The sequence below is a fragment of the Ptychodera flava genome, chromosome 9 (genome assembly GCF_041260155.1).
Source record: "Ptychodera flava strain L36383 chromosome 9, AS_Pfla_20210202, whole genome shotgun sequence".
NCBI lineage: Eukaryota > Metazoa > Hemichordata > Enteropneusta > Ptychoderidae > Ptychodera > Ptychodera flava.
Genome location: NC_091936.1, coordinates 26,220,892 through 26,246,973, shown reverse-complemented (window position 1 = coordinate 26,246,973; position 26,082 = coordinate 26,220,892). Strand labels below are relative to the sequence as shown.

Genomic DNA, 26,082 nt, shown 5'->3' with positions numbered 1-26,082 from the left:
GAAAGATTCATTGTATGAGGAAATTTGGGCAAAAGTTGAAGTCCTTCATCTTCGAGGTGCATACTACCTTAGTGTCCTATCCTCAGTAAGTTTGTTTTCATGATGCAAACGTCTGCCCACTCGGCAGCACCACATCTAGCATCGGAAGGTCATCGCATAGTGTTCTGCAACTTGATGAGGATGCAAATTATACTTTATATTCAGGTGCAGGGCAAAATAGCCTAGTACGACAAAAAAGAAGTTAATAAAGTACGATTGCTATCATCACTTTCACAATATTTGCAGTTTAGAATGTGAAAGAGTTGAGCACAAAAAAATGGTTCGTTCAATTTTGTAAAGTTTTAGCTTGGACCCGCTGCCTCATGGTGCACTTTATCAGTATCGAAAATTGCGACTCCTCTGAAAAAAAAAATCCTTTCCAAAAATCAGCCCCAAAAACTATTACTATTTTCAGTATTCATTGATGTAATGCTTAAAACTATTCTCAACAACCTTGAACTATTACTGTTCCTTCAGTCATCGGTACAATACTTCAAACTAGTCTTAACAAAATCTTTGCAAACAGGAAATTTGTAAACTAGTACTGCTCGGAAGAATTTTTCCCGCTCGCTATAAAGTACAAATTCAATTGATCATATGATCTGCAACAATTTTAGTCCTATTGGTGTTTGATTAACAAACAAAACGTAATATTCCTAGGCCAAGCTAGCTACGAGTGTATTTCTGATTTTTAATTTTAGCTTACATTATTTTGGCTACCGTCTCCCTTCGGGGAAAAGCTAGCAAGAGGACGTAGGGATATGTGGCTCTCAGTCTTCAAAGATAATACCGTTTATTTCTTATACGTGGATGTTATACAATACCAGGTGTTGTTCCTTCTTCCTCGGTATTCGTAAACATACATTTTATGTACAGTGGTTCTTTACATGCACGTAAAATATAAACTGGTCATATCCTCTGTACACGCGGATATCATGTGTGATATCCACACTGCTTCGTCAATATCATTATCATCTTATGGTTTTGTTTATGAGTTCTTGACTTACTGGTCACTTGGCGAAAGGTAAGTAACAAGCATGCGAATTAGGTAATAATAGCAAAGTTGATGTCAAAGTGAATGACCTCTGTAATTATGTAGTCGATATCTCTCAGACTTCTTCATCAAATGCCAGGTAATGTTGATCGGTACACGGCATGGTTACTCTACCCTATGTGGCGATTCCGAGGAGTTTATCTGCTCTAAATATATAATCTGAATCATCGATCACAACTCATCTGAATTTTGCGGAACATATTTTGTAAACATTTTAAATAATTAATTAATTATTAAAAATATGTTTCCATAATACAAAAGTACTGAAAGCTTTAAGACTTTTATTTGCTTTTTAATACATTGTCAATGAATGAAATAAACTTACATTGTCAATGAATGAAATAAACTTACATTGTCAATGAATGAAATAAACCTACATTGTCAATGAATGAAATAAACTTACATTGTCAATGAATGAAATAAACTTACATTGTCAATGAATGAAATAAACTTATATGGAATGTGAAGGGAAAACATTGACAGTTTGGAGAATGATCTTAAAACCTACAGGGATTTCATTTTAGGTTTGACAGTCCAGGCTTTCTAATGCAGTCAGTGATTAGAGACTCACATCGCTTTCAATAAAAGGGAAAATCTAACTAATAAAAAAATGGAATTGTAGACTTGGGCAAAATATCATTTCAATATTGTCACCTTCAACATAATTCTAATGGAAACAAAGTGACGAGTGGATATTTTTTATAGAAAACTAAAGCTGGCATAGACATTACATGTATCCATAAAGAAAAAAAAATTTGTGAGAGAATACAAGATTACCAGATGTACAACAATACATAAATCTATACTGCATACATTTGTTTTACAATATATTATCCACTGGCTGTACCCTAGCCCATAAATGGGTTGAAACACCACCATATGGAAACACTGGGGTAAACCAAAGAGTTTGGGGGGTTTCTAAGTCAAAAGGAAAGCTTTATGTGACAACACTGGGCTATTTGCTTATATTTCATCATCATCTAATAGTAATGAGGAAAGAATAAATTACATCATGGCATATTAAAATTTGTCTAAAAAATTATGAGACACAACAATTCCAAGAAATTTTGTGGATCAATCTCGTTTAGGACACAATCAAGACACATTTTACCAACTGGTGGCCAATTCTGAACAGATTTTTTCAAAATGTTTACCCCTCAAATGCTGTCTACGATAACTTATGCTACTTCACTGAAATTTATTTGATATTCAATGTTAAGCTGTATGGTAAACTGTGATGTAACAATAGAGTAATAATTCTTCAGCATGCAGTTGTGGACACTTTTTGTGAGATGTTGTCACTCACTGTTTCATCAGTTATGTTTTGCTGTCGAGGCAAAAAATATTAATAAATGATGTGAACAGCACATTTAAAACATCACTTTGTGTGTTTGCTTTATTTCATCCTTGGTAAACGAAATTGGCCTGGTAGACCCGGTGACAATTAGTTTTACAACGGTGGAGGAAATTCAAGGAAAATACAGCTTTGAAAAATTGTCCATGCCAGCAAAACAGGTATTACCTGCTCTTTTATTTTAATATGTCCCTAACGCCTTATATGTGTGTATAGCCAATCGACCACACCTCTGATCTCATCAAGCAAAGGATCACGGTGAGGAAGGTGACTGTGAAATTTAACCTACCAAGTCAAAGCTTTACCTGCACCAAGTAGGTGAGCTGTCATATTTCCAAGACCGCTTACTATCCAGCAGACAGTCCATACAGCCAATATATGCATTGTACCTACAACAAAGGCTTTAATGTCATGATTATTTGTCTGCTGAATAAAACAGGAAGCACTGGTTATTGGCATTTTGCCAAAAAGATAGGCACAAGCAACCAATGATCTGTCATTTATTCCAGTACATGTAATATGCACTGCATGCAGTTCACAGTGGTCTGACTTAATTAAAAGCAAGGTTAAGGTACAACACGCCTTGGGGACAGGTATTTGGACTCTAGAATTTTATAATTCCTTTTTTGCCAGCTACTCATTGGGGCTCATTGTAAAGCTCTTGAAGTAAGTAAAGTTTTCACACGCTTATTTTTTTTGAAAATTAAAAATTTTATATTTGCCCATGGAGTTAACACCGGGATGGCAGCCATTTTAAGTATCTGTAAATATTTGGTAATTGGTTTCTCCAGTAGCAAATTCTGTGTGGCAACCCCAATTTTTTTTTTTGATTTCGAAAGGGGATCTTTGAAAGTTTTCTTACAGCAAGTATGAGCAGACGTTTCAGTCTTCCAATTTCAAAGCGCAGACTTCAGTACCATAAAGTTGTAAAGTACACATAACAAATGAAAGGATAGGGTATTAGGTACTGTACATTGTGAATCTGAATCCAGTTAAGCGTTATCTGACTTCTATTGACATCGTGAATTAACTTCTTCCACCATGGTTGTAAAGAGTCATACACAGGACCTCACTCAAGGATATTGGGGAGATAGTCAACATATTGTGTGACTCAAAATAATTTAGACTTAACACTCTGGCCACCTACACTATCTTTGCAGAAGCAGAAGCTAATGTACAAGTATGCTCTGTCAAAGACAGTTTACTGTCATTGGAGTGTCTGAAGAGAAGTGATGGGGTATATGACTGAAGAAAAGTATTTCCCATCAGGTCTTTATGAGTACTCTTATTCTTATATGGTTCCACAGGTTAATGGTAATTGATGCAATTTTTGGTATCTAAAAATCTTCATTTTTGTCCAAATATTTAATTTCTGCCGTTTATGAAGGAGGCAGATAAATTTTGTTTATGTAATGAAGCATCTCTCTATGAGGATCTATCTACACTCCCTGAAATTCATCCTACGTGCTAAATTATGTCACTGTCAATATCTTTCTACATCTCTGTCTCTGTGTGGCAGTTTTTGTGTTATGTAATGCTCTCAAGCAACATCTAAAGCTTAACAAGTACTTACATAGATTTTTTTTTTGTATATTTATATGAAAATAATAACAAAAATATTTTCACAGATGGTGCCAACACTGACAACATAGGCCTCATTTCAAATGGCATCACAGTACTATAGTTACTGTACAAAAGTAAATATTTGTCTGAATGTGTAAACAAAACTTTCCAAAACAGGAAGAACAGGAATGACATCAATGGTAATACATGTATGCTTGTCTGAATATTTCAACAAAAAAGATCACCAAAACCACATTTCACGGACCCTGGTCAATATCTGTCCAAATACAGTACATGTTGTTGCAAGGCAGATAACATTTTCTAAAATTCTTAGCATAGCCAGTGCTACACACATGATACAGCTGTGTTTACATTTTGGGAACAAACTGATGAATCCAATGGGAGCAAATCTTCATTCATCATCCGGCACTTTCCAGCCATACTTCCTTCCTTTCTCATACAGATTTTTCAACGTGGCTTCCCAGTTCTCCCTCTCCTTTCCCTCATTGCTGATATCCTTGTATTTCTTGTACAACTGCAGGGCGGTCCTGGCATCCTCTATGCTGTCGTGGGTGGAACCTTGAATGTTGATGCCTACAAGTGGAAGAGGTGTAATCCTATTTTGATAAATCTGTGATGTATTTGTTTCACAATTTTGGATTTTCCCCTTCTCAAGAGGCATGTTCAGAAATGTTCTCGCATAAATGGTAACTGTTTGATATTTTAATAGGAAAAGTGGGGAAACACTGACATTAATTTCTAAATTTAACAGATCTTGAGAATCATCAACACCTGCTAATTCTTCCAATGCCCTGACTGTTTTCATTTTCTTCTACAGTCAAGTTCACATTTCACCATCATGTCAACTAGGTTAAAACTAGTGAAGCATATAACATATCCCGTATGTTGCATTTTAAGCAAAAATATGACTATTTGAAGGCCCCTCACAACATAGATTTGTAAACATGTTTTTTTACTCAACCTGCTTTAACAGACCAAGCCAACTGGGTGAATATAAGTATGGTTTTGGCTCAATACCACTTTTTACTGACTTAGCAGATAGGGAAGTGATACAATCTCGCAGGATAAGGGTTACAAAGCTAGGTTTTACTCCAAATCTGTGATACAATGGTAAATATGATAAAACCTTGTACCCTGTTACTGTAAATGGAAAGAATGTGACAGCAAGTTCAATTGTTGAAAAAGCCTATCTTTCATGAACATCTTGAATGTGATATGATATCACTGTTGTGGTACATAACACAGCTATCCTGGACACTCTACAATGCTGATATCTGAGCTAGACAGGGGGACTTAGTATGCTACGTCTAGTGTAAACTCACCAAGGAAAAACCATGCCAGGAAACGCAGTGACGGAATACGCTGTTTAGGAAGGCTGAACAGAAAGGCTGTGTCAATCACCTGGTCTTTTGGAACCTATACACACGGAAATAGTACAGAAACATTGCTGATATATTATTACATCACATACAAAAAGTTACAAATACAATATATATATATATAGTATCTTTTAACGTTTTTGCTTGTGAATCAATAGTTTTATTACATGCATGGGATTTTAAAGTTTACATAATTTATGAGTAAAGTACATTATTAAACAGTGCCATGTTTGGAATTTGCCATAGACTTGTCATGCACCTCTCATTGCAGATAATAATTTTCCACAAATACTGGGTAAACCACCGTATTCTGGTATGGTATTTTGACAGCTCACAATCATTATCATGTTTCATTTTATATCACATTAACTATAATTTAACTACAAGCTGCATGAAATGAGAAAGATAACAATTACTGCTCATAAAAACATTCTCTAACTCCAACACTGCATGGTATCATACTGTATGCATTTTCATCATGGCAAAAATACACCTGTATACAGGGAAAAGAAGTGAGAGAAACAAGGCTGTCACAGTAAGTGACACAAAATATTCACAGAGAAACAGACATGCAACAAACAACAAATTTTTTTTACATATACACATTGTACACCGACACCTAGACATATACACATGGCCTACCAGCACGTTGATAACCCTGAAGTCCTTCTTGAGTCCATGACCAACAAAGATGACTCCTTGATCTATGAGGTACCTCAGCTTCAAATAGGTGGATTTCAAAGTAGTCAGATGTTTAGAAGAAATAGTAGCGTCCAGATCGCCAGGTTTTATTCCTGAAAACTGAGTTAGGTAGTCCACAACCTGAAAGTATTACACAGGAAACGCTTTGTCAAATTTTTTTAGGAGGCAAAATTCTCTCATTGGATAGAGTGTTGTGAGGGAATGCACACACGGTTGACAATGGTAAACAAATACGGAAGGGGAAAATCAGGGAATGAAATTTTCCAGCTCAAAGTTTCAGCTCTGAGCATAAGAATTAGGGAACAATCAGCTTGATGTGAGAATGAGAAATACACAGTAGAGGCAATGTAATGAGTGCAATTACACAACTACATATATCTGTCAATACTGACTGACATCTAAATCCAGAAATACCTGATAGTAAAACAATCAACCATATTAATGGCATAGCTTTCAATGCAGGAACTACATGGTCCAGCATTTAAATAAGAAAATGGCATACATCATACCTGTTCTTGGGTGGAGATATAGTCATCGATGAAAGGTACCCCTTCAAGGTCACCATAACCTCTGACACAGGTTATTCTGGCAGCTGTCATTTGGCTTGGTTTGATTGTAGATCGCGTTCCATCACTCCGAATTTCAGCCTCTTCCTGGAGAAGAAGAATACATTCAAATGACCAAGGTGTTATTGCAGAGAAATGATTATGTAGCTCACTCTTCAGGTCTTGCATTGGAATTTACTTTAAATATGCTCATGGTGGCATGAATATCTGCTATTTCCTTTTCATTTTGTTTTACCTTGGGTAAAAAAATAAATAGGCTTAGAGTACTTGCCCAATGGGGAGAGGGGGTGATTTACAACTATCTTAGAAGACACACCTGATTGAGAGTTACAAACTCACTGTTAAACGGGAACTTACAGGACCGTGGGCGCACAATAAGGGGATTACTGATGACGCAGCCATTTGCATACACTGGGCGGGAGTTTTTGAATTCTCATAGCATCGCTTTGACCGTATGATAAATTTGAATAATCATGATGGGCACTTTCATGACATATGCAAAGAGGGGTCAAATGGTTGTACAGGGAACACATTTTGAAACATATGCATTCTCTGATAAAATAGGGAAAGTTTTTTCAGTTTATTTTCGACTCAAATTTAGTTCATATGTATTCACAGACATCATATGCAAGATTCAATGACAGTGAACACCTGAAACATGGCAAAATCATGGGATTCTGGGACCAAACACGGCACATCTGATCAGTAGCGTGGCTTTTTTACATTTGCATAGATTTACGATAATCCGGCTTTTATAGGGAAAGTTCCTGTTTAAGTCCAACAGTCACCTTTTTCTGGCGACTCATTTGCTTGCAGTGGTGTGACTGGCTAATGGGAGGGAGGAGGATAAGGAGGAGGTGACTGTCTTGTAACTATCTTAGAAGACTCACCTGATTGAGAGTAACAAACTCAGCATCAAGTCCAACACAGTCACCCTGTTCTGGCAACTCATTAGCTTGCAGTGGTGTGAAGGTTATGTGTTGCTTCATGGCACCTTTAGCCAGGGATGCTTCAGCCAATAACACACTGGCTTCAATGGGACTTGTTACTGTGCAATGGAATGGGAAATTATTTCAAAAGTTCAATATTCATTTGTCAACCTCCATTTCTCTTGCAGGTTATATCTTCACATGTAAATGATAATAAAAAACACAACTACATGAATCAAAGCTTTTGATTGTAACAAATTTGGGAATGTCCATGATAACTCACTTGTAAATTTTCTGTCAATTTAAAACTAACAAGGCAACATAGATTTTCATTTTCGAGCTAATTCACAGAAACTCTTGAATGACATGAATTAAATCCCTCCTAATGCTCATTTTGGAATTAGGCAATGATGATATTTGCAAAAGGTGTTCAAGAGAATAAAATGCGGACTTACATGAAGCATACAAAATACCAATCTCTATCCATCCATCAATGCAAAGCTAAAAAATACATCATGATCTATCACAAGGACGATCACAAAGTTACCAACTTACTTGAGCAATCATAATCATCAGTGAGGTCCCTGCGTATGAAGTATAAGATGCAGGGTATTTTGTACTCTAAGTTGAACTGGACTGCTTCATGGGGTTCAATGGGTAAGATGGCAAAGTCATTGTACAGGTACCAGTTGCTGTGTGTGACACCCTGATATGAAAATGATGAGATCATTGTAGATGGTTATAATGTATAGATCACTATGCATATACAGTTACTGAGCATCATTTCCAATCTCCACATAGAGATTGTAGCACGGCATGGATAATTATAACCTAGCTAGGGAGTCTGACCAATGGCCACACAAGAAGCCCACTGTCAACGACTCAGAGACTCTCTAGCTGATTGACATCCCTTTATCAAAATAGATTTTTCCCTTGTGATGTACAGATACAACTTCAGTTCAGCATGCAAAATTATCTGTATGTAAACACAATATATTGGGCAATAAACACCACCCAACAACAGTGTACTACAAGATTTTGACCAGTTCAAAACATATACGCATGAGTGATAGCGAGTGCATATACAAAGTCAACTGGTCAAAACAGAGTTGTATATCCATTGCTGGGGTGCTTTATTGCTATTACATCATAACAGTACATTGAAATTCCAGCATGAAACATCACAAAAGGAATTTTTCTCTAGCTGAGAGCTAGTGAGTTTTCCAACTGTGCAATATCATCAATATACTGTAGCATGGTTATTTTCACATCTTGACCAATCAGATGGTTAATTTGCACCTTCAATATACTGGTGTGATACAATTTCACATAATGAAGGCATAATGCTCTTTCACAGACACAGAGAGCTGATCAGAATTTTTATTCATAAGTTTGCACAAACCTCTTTCCTCTTGTGGTATGTTGGTCCAACCTGGATATGAGAGACAAGGTTGCCGCCAGTTTTCAAATCTTGTATGTGGGCGACAGAGGCGTGTAAGTTGTAAAGTTTAAAGTCATCAGAATCAAATGCATCTTTCTGTCAAAAAAATGAAAAAAAAATGTTGCGTCAAAAAGTTCAAAAATGAAAAATAAATATGGTGCTGACAGAATTATCTACTCTGTGAAAAATTAGGTAAACTTGAGATTGTCATTGGTGTATTCTATATGCAAACCTTGAGAGAGAAAAGATTTCCGGAGATCTGGATCAGCATAAACAACCTAGGATGTCACTTGTTCACAGTCAAAGTCAGCTGAGTGGTAATGACATGAGAATGAACACAGTATCACACACTGAGGCCATTCTGGTGGTTTTTGAAAAGCATCTCCACCAATAGGGCTGTTCACAAATGACATCATTCTCTCATTAGTTTGCAGAAATAAATATTTGTCTGCATTTTTAGATTACACTTTTGAAAATTAAACAAGTGCAAGAATGACGAAAATACCACTTAGTAGGCGACTGCTAGTGTAAAAATGAATACTAAAGGACATATTTACAGCTCAGACTACAAGCTGCCGAAAACCAGCTAGTAAGCAACACTGACAAAAATTGTCTGCATTTCAAGCAGTAGTCTTCTGTTGCAGGCATGCAGCTATTGTTAGAAACAATTTGGTGAGAATGGATTAAAATGACATCAGAATAGCTCAGCACTTCCTAAAACGGACAAATTAAATGAAACCATCATGAAAATGAATTAATGGTCATGGCCATTAATTCATTTCGCGATGGTTTTATGTACCGTGCCTAAAACCAGGATTGAATATATGCATGGTCACCCATTTATTCAGTATCTTTCAACATGTCAAACAATATAAGAAGTGTCTTGCATCAAACAAAATTCATGAAAAATGGCCAACTTTGTCCCTTAAATGACAAAGTCTAGTCTACCTGGATGTACACGGAGCAAAAGTTAATATTTCATCAAAGTCTAATCTATACATGGATGACAAGTTAATCTCACCTCCTCAAAGACATCTTGTACTTCTAGTGTTCTGTCACTGCTCAATTTCATCTTCAAACCCAGAGGCACCCAAGACTTTCTGTTACCATTTTCCATTTCACTCAATTCAAAAGCTCTGTATAGTATGCAACGGAACATTTCATAAAATTCAAGATAACCTGTACAGAGAGTCTGGAATATTTGAGAGCAGCCTGCACTACATTAAAATCCCCCTGGTGTCATAGAGGAGCAATATCATTTGCAGAAATTTCTGATATGCACTGAATATTGAGTAAAAGTCTTCTAGTACACAAGGTATTCTGATTTCTTTTGTAAAAATTCTGTAGATCATAACATGGCCATTTATTACTGATCGGCAGGGATACAACAAATGTCAGCAAATCTACTTGCCAAAAGCTCACGATGGTTTTTATTATAAGACCTAACAACTGGTGCTATGCTTCTTTCAGTCGGAAGTGAATTATTCAGCTGGAAACTGACATGTTGATCAGTGGAAACTGAGATTGTGCAGCAGCTGATGACCCATTTGGACTTTTAGCTGTGGGCTTGGGGACCTGAAACTGTCTTGTTGATCCTTTTATGAAGAAGAAACAATCTGGAGCCTGAGTTTAACTGCTTATCACGCCCAGTTTCATTGAAAAACCTGTGATGGCAACTGCCCTTAATTTTTTTTGCATTTAGTAATTTTTTAACACAACCATACAAGGCTAACACAGTGAATACTGTGATGGATCTGTAATAAGGGAAGAAACTAGGATGCTGGAATTGCTCGACAGCCTCATTGATTGCCATACTTACAATCTCTCCGGACTGTCCATAATTTCATGGTTGAATTTGCATCCTTTTCTGGTGCAGGCTCTGCCATAGCGGCATGGCTTACTGATTTTATCACTGGCCCCTTCCTTCTCTTCCACCACACCAATAAGCTATGTGCAGAAATCACAATTATGAACACATCACATATCAACTAACCTTTATGTGTTAAGATTGGGCATAAAGGTGATAGCAGTGCCTCACTACTGAAAACACGTTGCCAATCTTCATGACAGGACAAACTTATTGGTACAAGTCCTTCTATGGGAGTCATCAGTTCCTACAAGTTATTATGTACCAAATGTACAAATGATGCCTAGCTTTCTACCATTGTCTCCATTTCTGAAGTCTAAGTTTGAAACTTAAAAATAAAAGGAAGATACTGTTATTAACAGGAGATTTGCCGTACAGTACCTCTTGCTGGATTTTCCAGAACTCTAAATCCTTGGCAGTTTCTATTTGACAGTTGATAACAAGCACATCTGGCAAACACTTTAATGATTTGACTTGGACCTGAAAGAAAACACCAAAATGTACTCTGTAAAGTCCAGCAGTCAGAATATACATGTACCATACCTAAACTACGAAAATTTCCATTCTAAACACACACATGCACATACTGAAAACTGACTCTGTAACAACGTTGGCTGTGTTTGTAGTACATGACACTGGCTGCAGTTGATGGAAATTTTGTTTTATATGCCTGATTTCTGATTGGTGGAAAGAATTTAAAACAAATATTTATTGCTGCATATTATTATATTTACGTATTATGTACCTTAAAAGATGTAAATACAATGCCAGTCATGTACTATAGATTTTCCTATGGACAATTAATACTTGAAACAAATATTTAGTATTTTGTACGGTAAAAACAGGCCGAAAGGAAATATCCTTAAATTTAAATGTTGAAATATTGCATTTCTGTGAGCAGTCAATGTTCAATCTTCCAGTTGTGCAAATACATTACACGTGCATATACATGCAGCAACCAATCATGCTCTTGTACATTATCATATACCTAGATTCACGTACCCATGTAAACCTATGGGAAAGGGCGCTCTTACAGGTGTGTAATAAGTTGCCGTATCACGCCCAGGCACACTTTGCCCAAATAAGGTAGTGTGCGCGCTTTTTCGAACTTTTTCGTTGTCGTTGCTACGCGCGTTGCTATCCACGTACATTCCATTCGAAAGCACGTCAGCGCGAGATTTGAACCCGTTTCTATGCGCTTCGCTCGTAGTTTTGAAGCAAATTGTAGACAGTTCGAATCTTATTCCGATCAAAATTGGTTTAAAACAAGTGCTTGATAGTCTCCTCTCAATGTTTTGCTGAGAAAGTGTATTTTAACGAGCAGGATCAACTACTCATCTGTGCTCATTCTGTGGTGACATTGGCGTTCGCATAGAACAAGCTCGTGACGCATTCCACAACAGAACAAATGATGACATCGTACATATCAATCCGCAAAGTTGCGTGGCTCATGTTTTTTTTTAAATTTACGCCCATAACTTTAACAAAATTTTATTGATAAATACTGAAACATATCACAACCGTTCAATAAGGTATATGATAAAACCTTTACGGCCCAGATACGGGTTTTGCGGACCTCGGTCGTACGGCGTACGGGCCCTCATAGAACAAGCTCGTGACGCGTTCCACAACAGAACAAATGATGACATCGTACATATCAATCCGCAAAGTTGCTTGGCTCATGCTTTTTTTTAAATTTACGCCCATAACTTTAACAAAATTTTTATTGATAAATACTGAAACATCACAACCGTTCAATAAGGTATATGATAAAACCTTTACGGCCCAGATACGGGTTTTGCGGACCTCGGTCGTACGGCGTACGGGCCCTCGCACGCTCGGGCCCTTCCGCCGTACAACCTCGGTCCGCAAAACCCGTATCAGGGCCGTAAAGATTATTAATTCAATGTTGACCTGCTTGCTGATTGGTTCAGAGCACCTGATCAGTATTTGATTCAATACAACTGTATAAGGACTTCCCATTCTGCAGTCTCATAGACATCCTGCCAGCACCTTCACTCAAACATGCATATAACAGAAAACAACACTTTGACTTATGTTACACATGTACAAAGTGTTGAAATAAACAACCCCTGTGTCTGAACATGCACACACATATACACACACAAAAGAAAAACATAATGACTTGGTCACTGTGTTGAAATAAACACCCTGTGTCTGAAAATGCACCATACATATTATGCACACAAAAGAGAAAACCAAATTGACTTACAGTGGGTTGATACTTTTTACAGTTGTCACACCACGCCTGCATCGTTTGCTCTAGACTCATACTATTCTTGGCGACTGTGGCAAATGAAAACTGCTTCGGCGGCTTGCCTGGACCTTCAAATGCCAAAAAGAAAGATCTCAATATTTTAATTTACTTTTCATTCACGTCAATGAAATTAAACATGTCAAGTAAGAAAAGAGTTGGCATAAGGTAGTATGTGCCTTGAAAGTGAAAGTCTTAAACTTCTGCTCAACCTTTCCTCAGGGAATCTTTCAACCATACACTTTTAAATCAAGAATGAAAATTTGTGGTCAACGTGCAAATTTTTGTACTCGAGAAACAAATTACCCAAGATTTACCTATATTTGAAATTCAAAATGGCCACCATCCCTGTGTTAACTCTATGAGTAAAAATAAAATTTTCCATTTTTGAAAAACTAAGACGGTCAAAATTTTTCTCACACCAAGAGCTTTAAAATGAGCCCCTACAAGTGGTAGATCAGAAAAGAATTGTAAAAGTTTGAGTCCGAATATCTGTCCCCGAGGTGCATGCTAACTTAAAAGGTAGCAGTAGCTTGATGGTAGTAAAGAACAAGGAAAATACAGATTAAGATTGACATCATTGAAAGACGTCTCTTACCTGGTGGTGAACAGTCAGGGTAGGTGAAATTGAAGAGCAAAGTGGCACCATTGCGGGTGTTTTCTTTGCCACATTTACACTGACTGATATTTTCAGCGTTGGTCTGGAACAGTCTGGTCACCACAGAGGTGGAGCTGCTGAAACTCTGCATGGTGGCAGGCAATGCTAGGGCTGATTCATCCTGCTCTAGAGTGTCCTACAAAAAATGTTACACAGTCTCTCTGTCAAGGACATGTGACTAACATTCCGGTAAAGTCTGAAAAGTTCATGTGGTGGAGATATGACCCTGTTGAAAGCTTTGAACTTAAACAGCACTACACTGAAAAAAACAAGTGCACTTTCAGAAATGTTACTAATTCATCCCCAGTCATCTATGATTCAGATTTGAAAGCTACTTTGTGAATAGGAAAAGCAGTTACAACAAGGATGATTTTTTGTCAAACGTTCAGGAAAAATTCTGAAACAAAAACAATCATATATAAATTTTTAATACAATGTGAATAAAAACACACTGAACAATGCCATTCCTATGATCTACAGACCAACTTGACATGGATGAGGCATGGAGTTCCTGAAAAAATCTTATCTGTACCAAAAATGACTTATGTACATGTAAAATGAATCTTGATTTTCAAAAAAATTACATTTTATCAGCTCTGGAATATGTACACCAAACATAACAGGATATAAGACCAGAAAATATGTAAAATAGTTATGGTGAAAAAATTATGGATGGAAAACATTGAACAAAAACGCCAATATGTTTGGCTCTGCATTGTTGAAGGAGGCAGATTCAAAAACTTTTTTTCAAAATGTTCACAGAAAAATGATAACAAATATTGTTTAGGAGGCTTGTGAAATTTCTTTGATATTTACCACAGGAGAATGACAGATAAAACTTTACTAACCTGTTCAATTTGTTGCAGCACAAATCTGTTCCAGTTCTGGATCAGTCTTCTAAAGTTGGCTTTACCAGTGGATTCCTCAGCGTCTCCCAAGATCAGACCCAGAGCAGATGCCTCTGGGATTGTTCGGAAGGCCCTCAAAAAGTTTGTACCCTTTAGAAAAAGGGCAACAGAAACAAATTAAAAGCTATTTAAAAAGTCTTTTCCTATTCAGCTGTCTGTCATGCATACATACTTGAATGTATTCAGTCCCTTGTATTTAAAGTTATCACGCACTGATTTCAATTTGGGAACACATGAGGAAAGTCCAATGCTATAGACACTGTATAACTACTCATATTCGATGAGTAAACATGGCTGACAGGCCTCTTTTACCATATATGGAAATATGTAAATTTATGGTTACTGAGTATTCATAAAAAGGGCGTGTCAAAGTTTCCTAGTCTCTGCTGCTCATCTTTTGCATATTCACTACTGTCTGAACAATGTTATGGTTTCATAACCTTTGACCTCAGAAAAGTCAGTACTGGGTGGCAAATACAAGCATTGTAAAACGAAAGTATTGAGCAGCAGAGAGGCTGGAATTAATGAAATTTTCACCTGACAATTGTTTCCCTTGGAGAGATCCAACATATGGAAGAGAAAGCCAAGTTCACATGCCAGACAGAATTCTTTGGAGCAGAGATGACTCTCTAGGGCACAGCGTAACGGCTCTATGAAATACAGCACCTGTGAATGCAACGGACAGGTTTTCATTGGGACTGCTTTCTCAACACAGCTTTCAAGACACAAAGTTACACATAAAAAGCTGCTGTTGTTACATGTAAACATAACATGGGAGATAAGAACACTACAGTTTATGGTAAACTGTACTCAACAACAATCAGAAAACTTCCAGGATGAAATGCTGGCAAGAGGCATTTTAACATTACATGCAAACTTGGGTTAAAATGCAAATCAGTGTTCATCAACAAATGCATGTACCAATTCCATGTATAGTTCCTCTAGAAAATACAGTTCATATCCGTCATTTCATCTTCAATTATAGTATACATAAGTTGGTAGACATGCTTGGTGCAATGTGCTTACCTCACACTGTCATTGTGCTAGCATTTCCGGGTACAGTGTACATCTAGTGTTTAAAGGCCCATTGATTGCCTCATGAATATCTCTCTTGTGCTGTACACTATGGTTCAAAGCTAAAGACACTAATGATGTACTAGCTTTCACCACAGCATGCATTAAATGCAGTGTTAGCACTGCGCTGACCAGGTCAGACACAAAGTTTTGAGTTGTACAGTACAAGAATACAAATAGTGGCATAGTAAACTGACAGTGAAATACTTGTACCGACTGGCATACATCTACATACCTGTAACATGGAGTTGCAGTAAGCATTGGGTATGTGAGTTTCCAGTCCCGCAAAGTTAGTCTTGTTGTAATGTTTAAAGTCAAAGTCATCAACACCCAGCTTGGAGTACTTGATTTCCACTTTTCTGTACTTCTTCGGTACAATGCACATGAATGGGTCTACATCTACATGGAGAGAAAGTCACCAAAGTTTGGAAGAATGTCCCACAAGCCACCAAACTGGCTGTTTGGAACACAATTGCATGTACCAATACGTTAATTGTCAAATTGTCTTTTTCATGACTCATACACATCCCTACATGTATATTCTGGTAGTTAGTACTTAAAGCATTTTAGCGATATAAGTTTCTGAACAGTTAAAATAATTGTAAATTGTTATTATATATATTAAGCTGGAGGTATAAAGCTGGAGGAAAATGGACACCCTCTCTAGGGTTTAAGGTCATGTCCCTTTGGTTTACAGCCTCAGTCCCAGTCAACCGCTACTGTAGATTCATAAGCAATAACAAATACAGTGCCATGTACTGGTAGTTTGCAAATCTGATGAGACATTCCAACTACAATGTACCACTATAGAGTTGTTTGCATGTCCTGAATATCAATTTGACTTTGACCTTGAGAATCCTTGATACCGTTTTACTGATAGGTGTGTGTAACTACACAGGAACATCACAATATCACAGACTGTTTAACTAAATAACGAATATTTTGATTTCTGTTTATGATGCACACAATGTCAAGGCCACCACAACTGATAACACTGGACAGACAGATCTATACACTAGTCTGACGGACAATTCAACGGAAAGCCTACCTCTTCCGATTGGAGACTGAGGTACAGTTTTGCCACTTTTACCCTTGCCACTGCTAGACACTTCCCTGTATGCAACTTGGTTTCTTCTTTTATTTCCTGGGTTTGGTGCGTACCCGATGAACTGCACCATGTTCATTGAGCGAATGATTTCAGGGTCTATCTGTGGTGGGCGTCTGCAGGAAAATGACATATCAATACACTGTTATTGAATTTCAGTGTCAGGTATTTGGTGTTCAAAAATTTGCTGACAGTACTGTTTCAATATGCGATGATACATCAATCTTTATTTGGTTGGCAGAATCTCTGTGAATTGTTTACGTGAAGTAATTATCATTACTAGTGTTTGTGCACAGGATGTCAAATTTGACAATGTAAATACCTTACCCAATTGACCGATAGACAATGGGAAATATGTATGCAGTGATGAGTAAATAAGGGAATCTAATTTCAAATTGTTTTGCTCAGACCAGTACATATGTCATTCCACTGGTGAGACTAGTTATTAATAATGCTAATGTGCTTGCATATTAAAAACGGTATGCAGGACGAGAAATCAGACTGCAGAACCACTGGATTTGTATTGACACTGGTTTTAGGACCATTAAATCCTACCTGTAGATTCGCTCACCTCTGATACATGCATGGTAGTCCAAAACTTTTGGACAAGAACAAAGAGAAGATGCAATACATGTATCATGATACTGTACCTATGGACTGCAAAACAGTTAGATTCTGGCCAATCTGACAGCAGAGGTCCATCACAGAATGGCATCGGTATGGTGGACAACGGTGTCAGCTCATCATCAATGTGTATGGGTCTTAGATGTTCAACCTGTTGGAATTTGTAAAACAGACAGTTACATTAGAAATTTAACAAACAGCAGATTCTGAAATACATGTTTCTTCAGATTTACTAAAACTTTCAACACGCTGAGAATTGTTTTACTTACTGGATCAGCTAGCTCAGTTTCATTGGAGAAGGCGTTGTAGTGGGCATCTTCCCTATCAGTCCACAGATGAACGTAACCTTATTGGTAAGAAAAAGAAAATTTAGTGTTGGATGAATTCCATTCAGTGCACCTTTAATAATCTCAAGTCTGAAAGCAATATCGATGCATGGTACTCTACAAATTCCAAACCTACAGAAGCTGTGGACTTATGTCAGTAAAGCGAAACTAAAAAGAATAAGTTTCAGTCCACAAACTGAGCATAACCTATTTGTTAAGAATATACATAAGAAAATTAATCATTGAATTGCATTAATAAGTATCCCTTTGAGCGTCAAAATCAATTTTTGTCGCCTTTATAAAACACAAGACAGTCACTTTTTTCCAGATTGTTCCTAGAATTTTGACAAAAACTGTAGCCAATGAAAAGTGATGCATTCAAAAGGTTTTAAATAATATAATAAAAATGTTCAGGGGAAAAATCTGTGATAGATACTGATCATTTAATGCTGTCATGTTGAAACAGAACAAAATTCTCCAATTTTCATGCCACTGAAATATTTCCAGTCTCTGTATTCACAGGTTACAACATCAATCCTCTGGGTCCTTGTTCCAATGGGTCAATGTCACAAATTCATACTGTCAATCATAATAAACATCATTGATGAAAACTTTTCAATCATCAAGTGCAATCGAAACCCCATTTCAGATTGGACACAGGATAAAAGCTAATGGACACATCACAGCGCAAGCCATCCATACCTCCTGCTTCTCCAAACGCCAGTGCTTGGCAGGTACTGGAAACGTCAAAAGCCAGGATTATCTCTCCCAGGATGTTCACTTGATCCAGTAACATGTTACCAGGTGTTACTAGGCCACACGGATCTAGCAACTGAAACTGACCATGCTGTCAGAAGGAAGGTAAAATCAACAATGTCAATCTTTTCAAAATGAAGGCAATTTTCAGTTTCATAATATTCAAACAAGACAACATTCCTACTGCGCAGTATAGCTTATACTGCTATGTTCATTCCAATATTTGATGTCTTTGCGTAAACACATACAAAACTCTAGCAATCCAGTTAGCCTTTGGTGTATTTCAAATATTTTTCTTAGAGGATTGATTGGCTATCAATTACAAACCAACTGAATTTAAAGTCGCATAAATAACTTTCAATCTTCAACTAAAATCCCATTTTTGATCGTGCACAAGCATGTAACCACAACTTTGGTCAAATTTATGGTAAAAAACCGTCTCACTAGTGGCAAGGTCTAAAAATTTTTATTTTCTTGTATTAAAGGTAGAAAGCACCTAACAGAAAGATACACAAACTCTCAAACTTTTAAAATGTCCTTTTACCACTTGTGAAGATGTCTAGAATTTTTCAAAACACTTAAGCACAGGAGAATGTGTCTCCTAGAATGACTAATATTGTACTACGCTTCCATTTCTGTTTTACCAAAACCTAAAATTACATGTTATTTGTTGTGTGATACAATCACAAGTCATGGCAATAAACAGATACAAACACAACACTCAATATCATGCACCACAAAGTTTCATTTACAAACACACCTACATGTACACCAGCGACAAAATGTTATCTGTGTACCCCTTTTCTGTGTAAGCCAGTCCACCTTACAACAACAAACAATGTGACAGGACCATACCACTATGATTTGAAGGGAGACATACCTGAGTGACGACGGCTAGCCTAGATGTATAGGTTGGTACGTATCTGAGAAACAAGGGTTCTATTGGAAGTTGTAGTGGTGGTAAGGCTCTCATTGTTCTCATATCATAGACCTTCAGAAATCTATCTATGGCTAGATTACCCAGTCTGGAAAACAACAGGAAATTATACGCGTGTATGGAAATATGAATGGCAATGTTAAAACAGTATTTCTGAGTCCCTAATTCTCACATCAGTGCTTATTGACACTTAACCCTTTGAACCCGACTCTGAAAAAATGTCCGTATGATGTCATAGGTCACCAGGGGGTCAGGGTGCAAAGGGTAAACATGGCATTATTTCTTTATTTTCATTTGTAAAGTATTGTCAAACTGATCAATTTTTAAACAATATTCAATACATGTGAACTATATGTATCATAAAATACAACAATTTTTCTTTTTTAATAACCCTTGCCATCTCCCTTTTGTCCTAAGTCACTGACAGTCATACTGCTTCAGTTCAATGACTTCCCAGACCATGAACTGTTTGTGCACCTATGAAACTCGGCTTGTTTTCAAGTCTGGCACTTGCAAATTTGATATTGGAAGAAAAGAATACAAAATTTTGAACTGTGACTTGGCCATCAGCTGAAAATTGAGAACGGTTTGTTGAGAAAGAGAGATCTTCAAATTGTTATGACCTGAAGAAATCTTCTCACAGAACATGAATTTGGAAAAAACACACTTCATTGCAACTGATTCTTTGTTATTTTGAGTTTTGCACTCTACAGTGAAATACACACCTGTGAGAGAAACCACAGGTCACAAGATGGTTGCCATGGACATCAAAGTCAGAGAGAGTCCCGGCATGTGCTTCCAAGACATGCTCTGATTTTAGGGTGTCTGGATCTCGTAGCGTGATCTGCAATGAAACAACACAGGAAAAATCAAAGGTATACAGCCACCTGTAATCTAAATATGCCCATATATGGTTAAAGGAACGTTCCTTGGTATTCAAAATGCCCATTTGAGGGCGCTGTTTTTTAAAAGTGGCCACCCGCTTAAAATTTGTGATTGGTTAGATTTTCTCTTTCCATGGTAACTGTGGCAAAATTGGAACAGGTGACAGTATACCTTTAAAGGGATTATTATTTAAGGTAGAGTGCGTCTTGGGGACAGATACTCAGGCTCATTTTGAAGCGCATGCAGTATATAAAGTTTTCAATGGCTTATTTTTGTGAAAATCTAAAATTTTAATTTTCCCCTATAGGCCATTTTGAAATTCAAATATTGGTAAATTTAATGTAATTTGTTCAAATTTATGCAAAAATGTGTACAGCGATCACTGATTTTTATTCTTGATTTTGAAAGAGAATTTTTTTAAGCTCTTTTTAAAGCTCCTGTTTGATCTATCTTTTGTTAAGGATGTACGATCGGAAAAAGTAAAAGTAATGTCAATTTTTTCAAATGGGGATTTTTGAATACCTATATATGTGAATAGTCCAAAACTGGGGAAAGAAGATGGGGTCACCGCGCTTGTTTTTTTTTACAAAATGACATTAAAAAATCACGGTTTTTCACAAAATCACTAAAAATCAATAAAACAGGTCATCCTTTTCATATTTATGTCATGATTGCATTTTCCACGTTTACACTGTAAAAGAATAAAGAAATTATAAATCTAAGCTACTTTGAAGATTTTACTTACATTAAAATTGAGTTAAAAAGTCATCATATTTATTTTTTAACCAAAATTGCAACAAATATGCCCCAAATTTTAGGAATGGGAGAGGGTAATTTATTAATTATTGATAGTTTCTACTAATGTCAATTTTCTCAAACTTTGCCAAATAATAGCACTTTTTGTGAATTTTCCAAAACCACATTTTGTTTAGTAGGTCACCGAGCTCGATTTTTCACAATTTTGCAAAAACTAACTAGGATTTACAGGTTCTGGCGATAAACCATGCTCTCCCGGGTTCGTCGCACGAGGGCGCTCTTCAAATGCCGCTGCCGTGGCTACCCGCAGTGGCCAGTCATGATTTAAGCCTACCTACCATTAAACTTTAATGAGAGGGAAATGACAGAACAAAGCAAAGACTTTTAGGTTCTTCTACTTTTTAGAGTCTATATATTAATACAGCATACAAAAAATCACATAATATTTATTGCCGTGACGCTTATCGGTGGGGATTAGGTTGACTTCGCTGCAGGATAAGTAAGTTGTCACACCGTGACACTACGTGGAGCCAGGAGCCGAGGCCATGAACTTGGCGTTTCTCCAATACACGATGACAATCGCAAAGGCAAGCCCGCAACTGACACAAGTGTCAAGATTTTCGGCTAGTTCACTCAAATCGACTATGCGACGGCCATTCTTCCATTCTCCGGTAGGTCTACTAGAGACACTATCATTGGAATTATAACCACGAATAGCAAATCAGACGTCACACTTCTGATTTACGCTGTACAGGCTACGGTCATGTTGCATTTTTTTTATCTCTTTGCTGAATTCTCGTACCTTCCAGCATGTTTTGAGGGCACGCTAAACATTTTCTCGGCGCGATTTTCCTTTTCCTGCAGACGACATTTTGTACAACGCAAAAACGTTCGGAACGTCACTATGCGCGCGTGGTTACTATGGATACATTTCTGCGCGGAAATCGGCGCAGTACGCTTATATTTTTCCGATCGTACATCCTTAAGTGCATTGGACATATTAAAGGAAAGAAATTTCATTTGTATGTATATGTTAGTGTCATTACGTGTAGATGCTGAGATATACACCAGTAAATGCTAAACAATGGCAAGTAATACATGACCAAAAGCATCACAGCCAATCACTTCAGTAAACATAATACCACAACAATAATCCTTTCCAATGACACTGGCAACCGATATTGCTCACCTTTCCACTGGTGTCACCACAGCATATCAATCTATTATAGTTTGACTGTCTGAGAATGGCAACGCCAGGATCTTCAATGGCGTATTCATTGGCTTCCTGAACTGCGGCTAGATCGAACTCAATAAGTTTATCATGGTGCCCACCGAGCAGTAGAGTTGATGGGCTGGTCTGTAGCATGCACTGCATATCATGGATGTTCTCACCTCTGAAAGAGAAGTATGGGATGGTTAACTCATTTTATTTGCTTTAGTCAAAATATACCATATCTGGAATCAATATATGAAAATGATTGCCCCATTCTAAAATATAAATATCAAATGAGCACAGTCTCCATAGTTCAGTGATGATAAATTTGTATTCATCGATATTGCCCTATTGGGTACATGCACATGTCAGGTATTTTGTTCCTAAATAAACTCCAAAAACTCCACATACATGTATTATGGCATGTTTTCTCATCGACTATGGGTTGCACATACATTTCAAGGCAACAAATGCAAATTATTTTTACAATACGGGAAAAGGGTGGATAAAGTTATCAACAAGATGAGGAAAAGACGTATTTTTACCAAATTGACATCTGCTAACATTTGCCATCACACCCTAGGTCAATGGTTAATTTTTTTCCACAGAAGTGGAAAGCGAATACTTGGAATTGGGAAAAATAAGATTATCCACCAGCAATGAGCATGTTAATAGCTTTCAGTATCAATTGAGATACTTGAGCGTGTCAATGCTTTGTCAGTCTCTGGGATCAAATGCTGATGTCCTGCCTATTTTCCTTGAAAACTTACTTGGTACAAACGAACAGATATGTCTTGGCTATTTTTTCTCAAAAACTCACCTGGCACAAATGAACAGATAAAGTCAACTGGCCTCTGACTCTTTTCAGGTACTGAATTGAAAGGTTGAAAGATTGAAAAGATTCAGTGACAGACAAAGCACAATTATTTCTCTATGATGAAAGTATGTGTGTATGACATACCTGTGGTCGTAGAGTCGGATGCCTTGCCTGGTACAACATCGGAGGTTGTCGCTGGTCAACGCCAGTACACCAGCTTCACAGGTAGTTATCTGATGAATTTCATCACTTGCATGCACTTGGAATGATGTGTACTTTTGCATGTTAAGACCAAGATATGATGTGATGTGTCCCTAAAAATGCAAAAGACAGAAATACTATGTACGCTGTAGCAATAAAATCAATGACACATAAAGATATTCATTTTGTTTTAAATGCTCAGTATTTTTCTCACTGTAACTTAAGCAGTAAATGCATTTGGGCAATTCCACATGCCGGTAAATTGAAATAAGTGCTTTTCATATGCCAGATGAGAATACTTGATCTTCCTTGTTAGTTTTCTTGTATTCTTGTACAGAAGGGCAGATTAACATGAGCAAACTTTTCTACGTCACAAGTACTGAAGGGATGTGCGCATTTCTGCATATTTGAATGTAGACTGTAATGCTACATATGCATGTATTACACCAGTATTGAATACTACAAAGGTGGCACAGCCCCCACCCCTCCTTCCCCCTTTAAGTTTGTCTCCCTCTTCATCATGAATAGGTGCACTCCACTTTTGTAGTACTGTTTATATTCTCACTGTTCTGGGAAACCACTAGCAGTGTGTACCCTGACACTTACAAGATTTTGAACTCTCTGAGTCAATACCGGAGTGTCTAAAAATGGCATTATGCCTTACATAAGCTCCTTAAAATTAGATAAATTAGTGAATGCAATATCAAAAATTTCTCATTGCTAGTCAAATATTTGTGAGTGCGTCCATTCAACAACATTACTATTGAATTTATCTTATTCATCGCCGAATCACTTGGAGAACAATTTATCATGTTCTTACCCCTTGGTTGCCCATCCACAATAGCTCTTCATGCAAATCAAACGCCACTGCAGTCACGCCAAACCTGTCCCCACCATCCGCCAATACAGTATGCATTTCATGGTAGCTGGCACCTGGTGTTACAGGCACTCCACCATTGAGATCCAGCCCTGCTGGATGCTCCTCTGGGAATTCTTCACCAACCGGCAATTCCATCTGACCAGGCATGTATCCATCCGGCGAGGGCACTTCGACGCCCTCTCCCTCTGGATGGTACTCCTCACCTCCAAATTCTGGAAACTGCTCACTGGTGAATTCCATGGTATTTGATAAAACAAGGATGGCGACAGCGAAATATCAGACTATGCTTGCTTGATCTCTCTGGTTGTATGTCAAATAATTCTGCCAGCACACAATTCTAAGCGGCTAGTGTAACCAAACTGAAAAGTGCTGTTTATCCAGCTTTGTGATTAGTTCGCATCACAGGTGTAAATCTATGCACTCTGAATGCGTCACTTCAGAGTTACAGCGGTACATCTGTTACCCTAAAGCAAACCACTGCTCCTGAAATAGAAAATGTAGAACCATGACAATGCTTCAATGCCGTGACTTTACAGATGAATACTGCAGTGGTGATAACAAGCAATGGCTAGGACACTCATACATGTAACATTATCAAAATTAAGAATCTATCTTAGATACTTCTGGACAAAGTTTGGGGATCAGACTTACTGTAAAACAGACACTGAGGGGTAGGGCTTGTCGTTTTTCGCAAGCTTATGAGTGCTGTACTTGGTACAGGACTGTGACACACGAGTCTGATCAGTGCCCAGATCAGTGTACGGATTTTCTTGATTGTATGATGCCCATGGGCTGGGTATTTGGTGAATTTGACAGGACAGATTTTCAAATTCTCTACATAGGCCATAGACCCTCCAAAAACGTTTTTTTGAGGGTCTATGACATAGGCTTGAGGTACATGGTTTGGGTTGACCTTGATTGCTGCACAAGCTCCATGCGGACCCTCAAAGCTAGACAAGAGGTCTGTGCTGTCTTTTACCTCCAGTGATGGTTTTTATGTTTATGTCTCCTTATGGGTGCGGATAATCATAGACCCTACAGGAAACGTAGGGTCTATGGTCGGGGTAATAGGGCGATTATATTTACCGTAAATGTACATGTCCACACACATGAATAAGTAAAGCGCTGATCAAAAATCCGTTGCCGTCGGCCTAACACCACTTATAATCGGAAGCTGCTGCAGTACAGTAGCTCGAGGTTTTGCCTGGGTTGGGCTTTTGGCATCTAGCTCATAACCAAAGGCAAATCTCGAGCTAAAACGAAAACAGCTACTGATGATGTACATTTGATTCAAAACAAAGTAGTTTGTACACAAGCTGCGAGACGTGCAAATTGTGTTCAGTTTTGTCGGTATATTTCGGTCATTCAGTTGATAAGCAGTTCATGCAAGAACGAATCATTAGTTTAGGCAAATATGTATAACCGACTACATTGTTTACGAGGGCAAACTTACCATTTTTGACAGCTTTAGGCAATTTCACGGTGATTTGGATTATCCGCCATATTGTTGTTGATGCTCCTGTACCACTTGGTGGCGCTTCGATAATAACATGACCCCTGGATGACCTCAGAGCGAAACTACATGGCTTTTCAAGCTCTGCAGTCCTCAGGAGCCTGGAGAATTCAGTCGCAGTTTTCGGCGCGACCTTCGGGCACGTAAGTTAATATATATTATGTATACAATATTTATTTCAGTACTTGTGGCTTCCGGCCAAAATGTACAAAAACAGTATCAAAAGTTTCCCTGCCCCT

At 37.6% G+C, this 26,082-nt stretch overlaps 1 protein-coding gene across 1 annotated transcript; it reads right to left on the bottom strand.

Moving 5' to 3' along the window:
- Positions 1–1,354: 1,354 nt before the first annotated feature.
- LOC139140491 (PAN2-PAN3 deadenylation complex catalytic subunit PAN2-like) lies at positions 1,355–25,893 on the bottom strand. Its single transcript, XM_070709793.1, has 25 exons — positions 25,784–25,893; positions 24,271–24,813; positions 23,394–23,563; positions 22,409–22,613; positions 20,304–20,422; positions 19,522–19,666; positions 18,588–18,732; positions 17,829–17,905; positions 17,586–17,710; positions 16,879–17,051; positions 16,066–16,229; positions 15,294–15,422; positions 14,697–14,846; positions 13,789–13,984; positions 13,149–13,261; positions 11,297–11,395; positions 10,868–10,995; positions 10,070–10,184; positions 9,010–9,144; positions 8,163–8,313; positions 7,569–7,726; positions 6,622–6,765; positions 6,053–6,232; positions 5,354–5,447; positions 1,355–4,604 (listed from the first exon to the last, which is right to left on the bottom strand). The coding sequence occupies exons 2-25, from the start codon at positions 24,568–24,570 to the stop codon at positions 4,423–4,425; spliced, it is 3,597 nt and encodes a 1,198-aa protein (XP_070565894.1). The 5' UTR covers positions 24,571–24,813; positions 25,784–25,893; the 3' UTR covers positions 1,355–4,422.
- Between the last annotated feature and the right edge of the window lie 189 nt (positions 25,894–26,082).

Excerpts from the sequence above, each read along its gene's own strand:
- LOC139140491 (XM_070709793.1), bottom strand. The coding sequence starts at position 24,570 with ATGGAATTCACCAGTGAGCAGTTTCCAGAATTTGGAGGTGAGGAGTAC. Across the intron at positions 15,423-16,065 it reads ACTGCAACTCCATGTTACAG|GTGCTGTATTTCATAGAGCC; the intron begins GTATGTAGATGT and ends TTGCATTCACAG. Across the intron at positions 13,985-14,696 it reads TGCTGCAACAAATTGAACAG|GACACTCTAGAGCAGGATGA; the intron begins GTTAGTAAAGTT and ends CATTTTTTGTAG.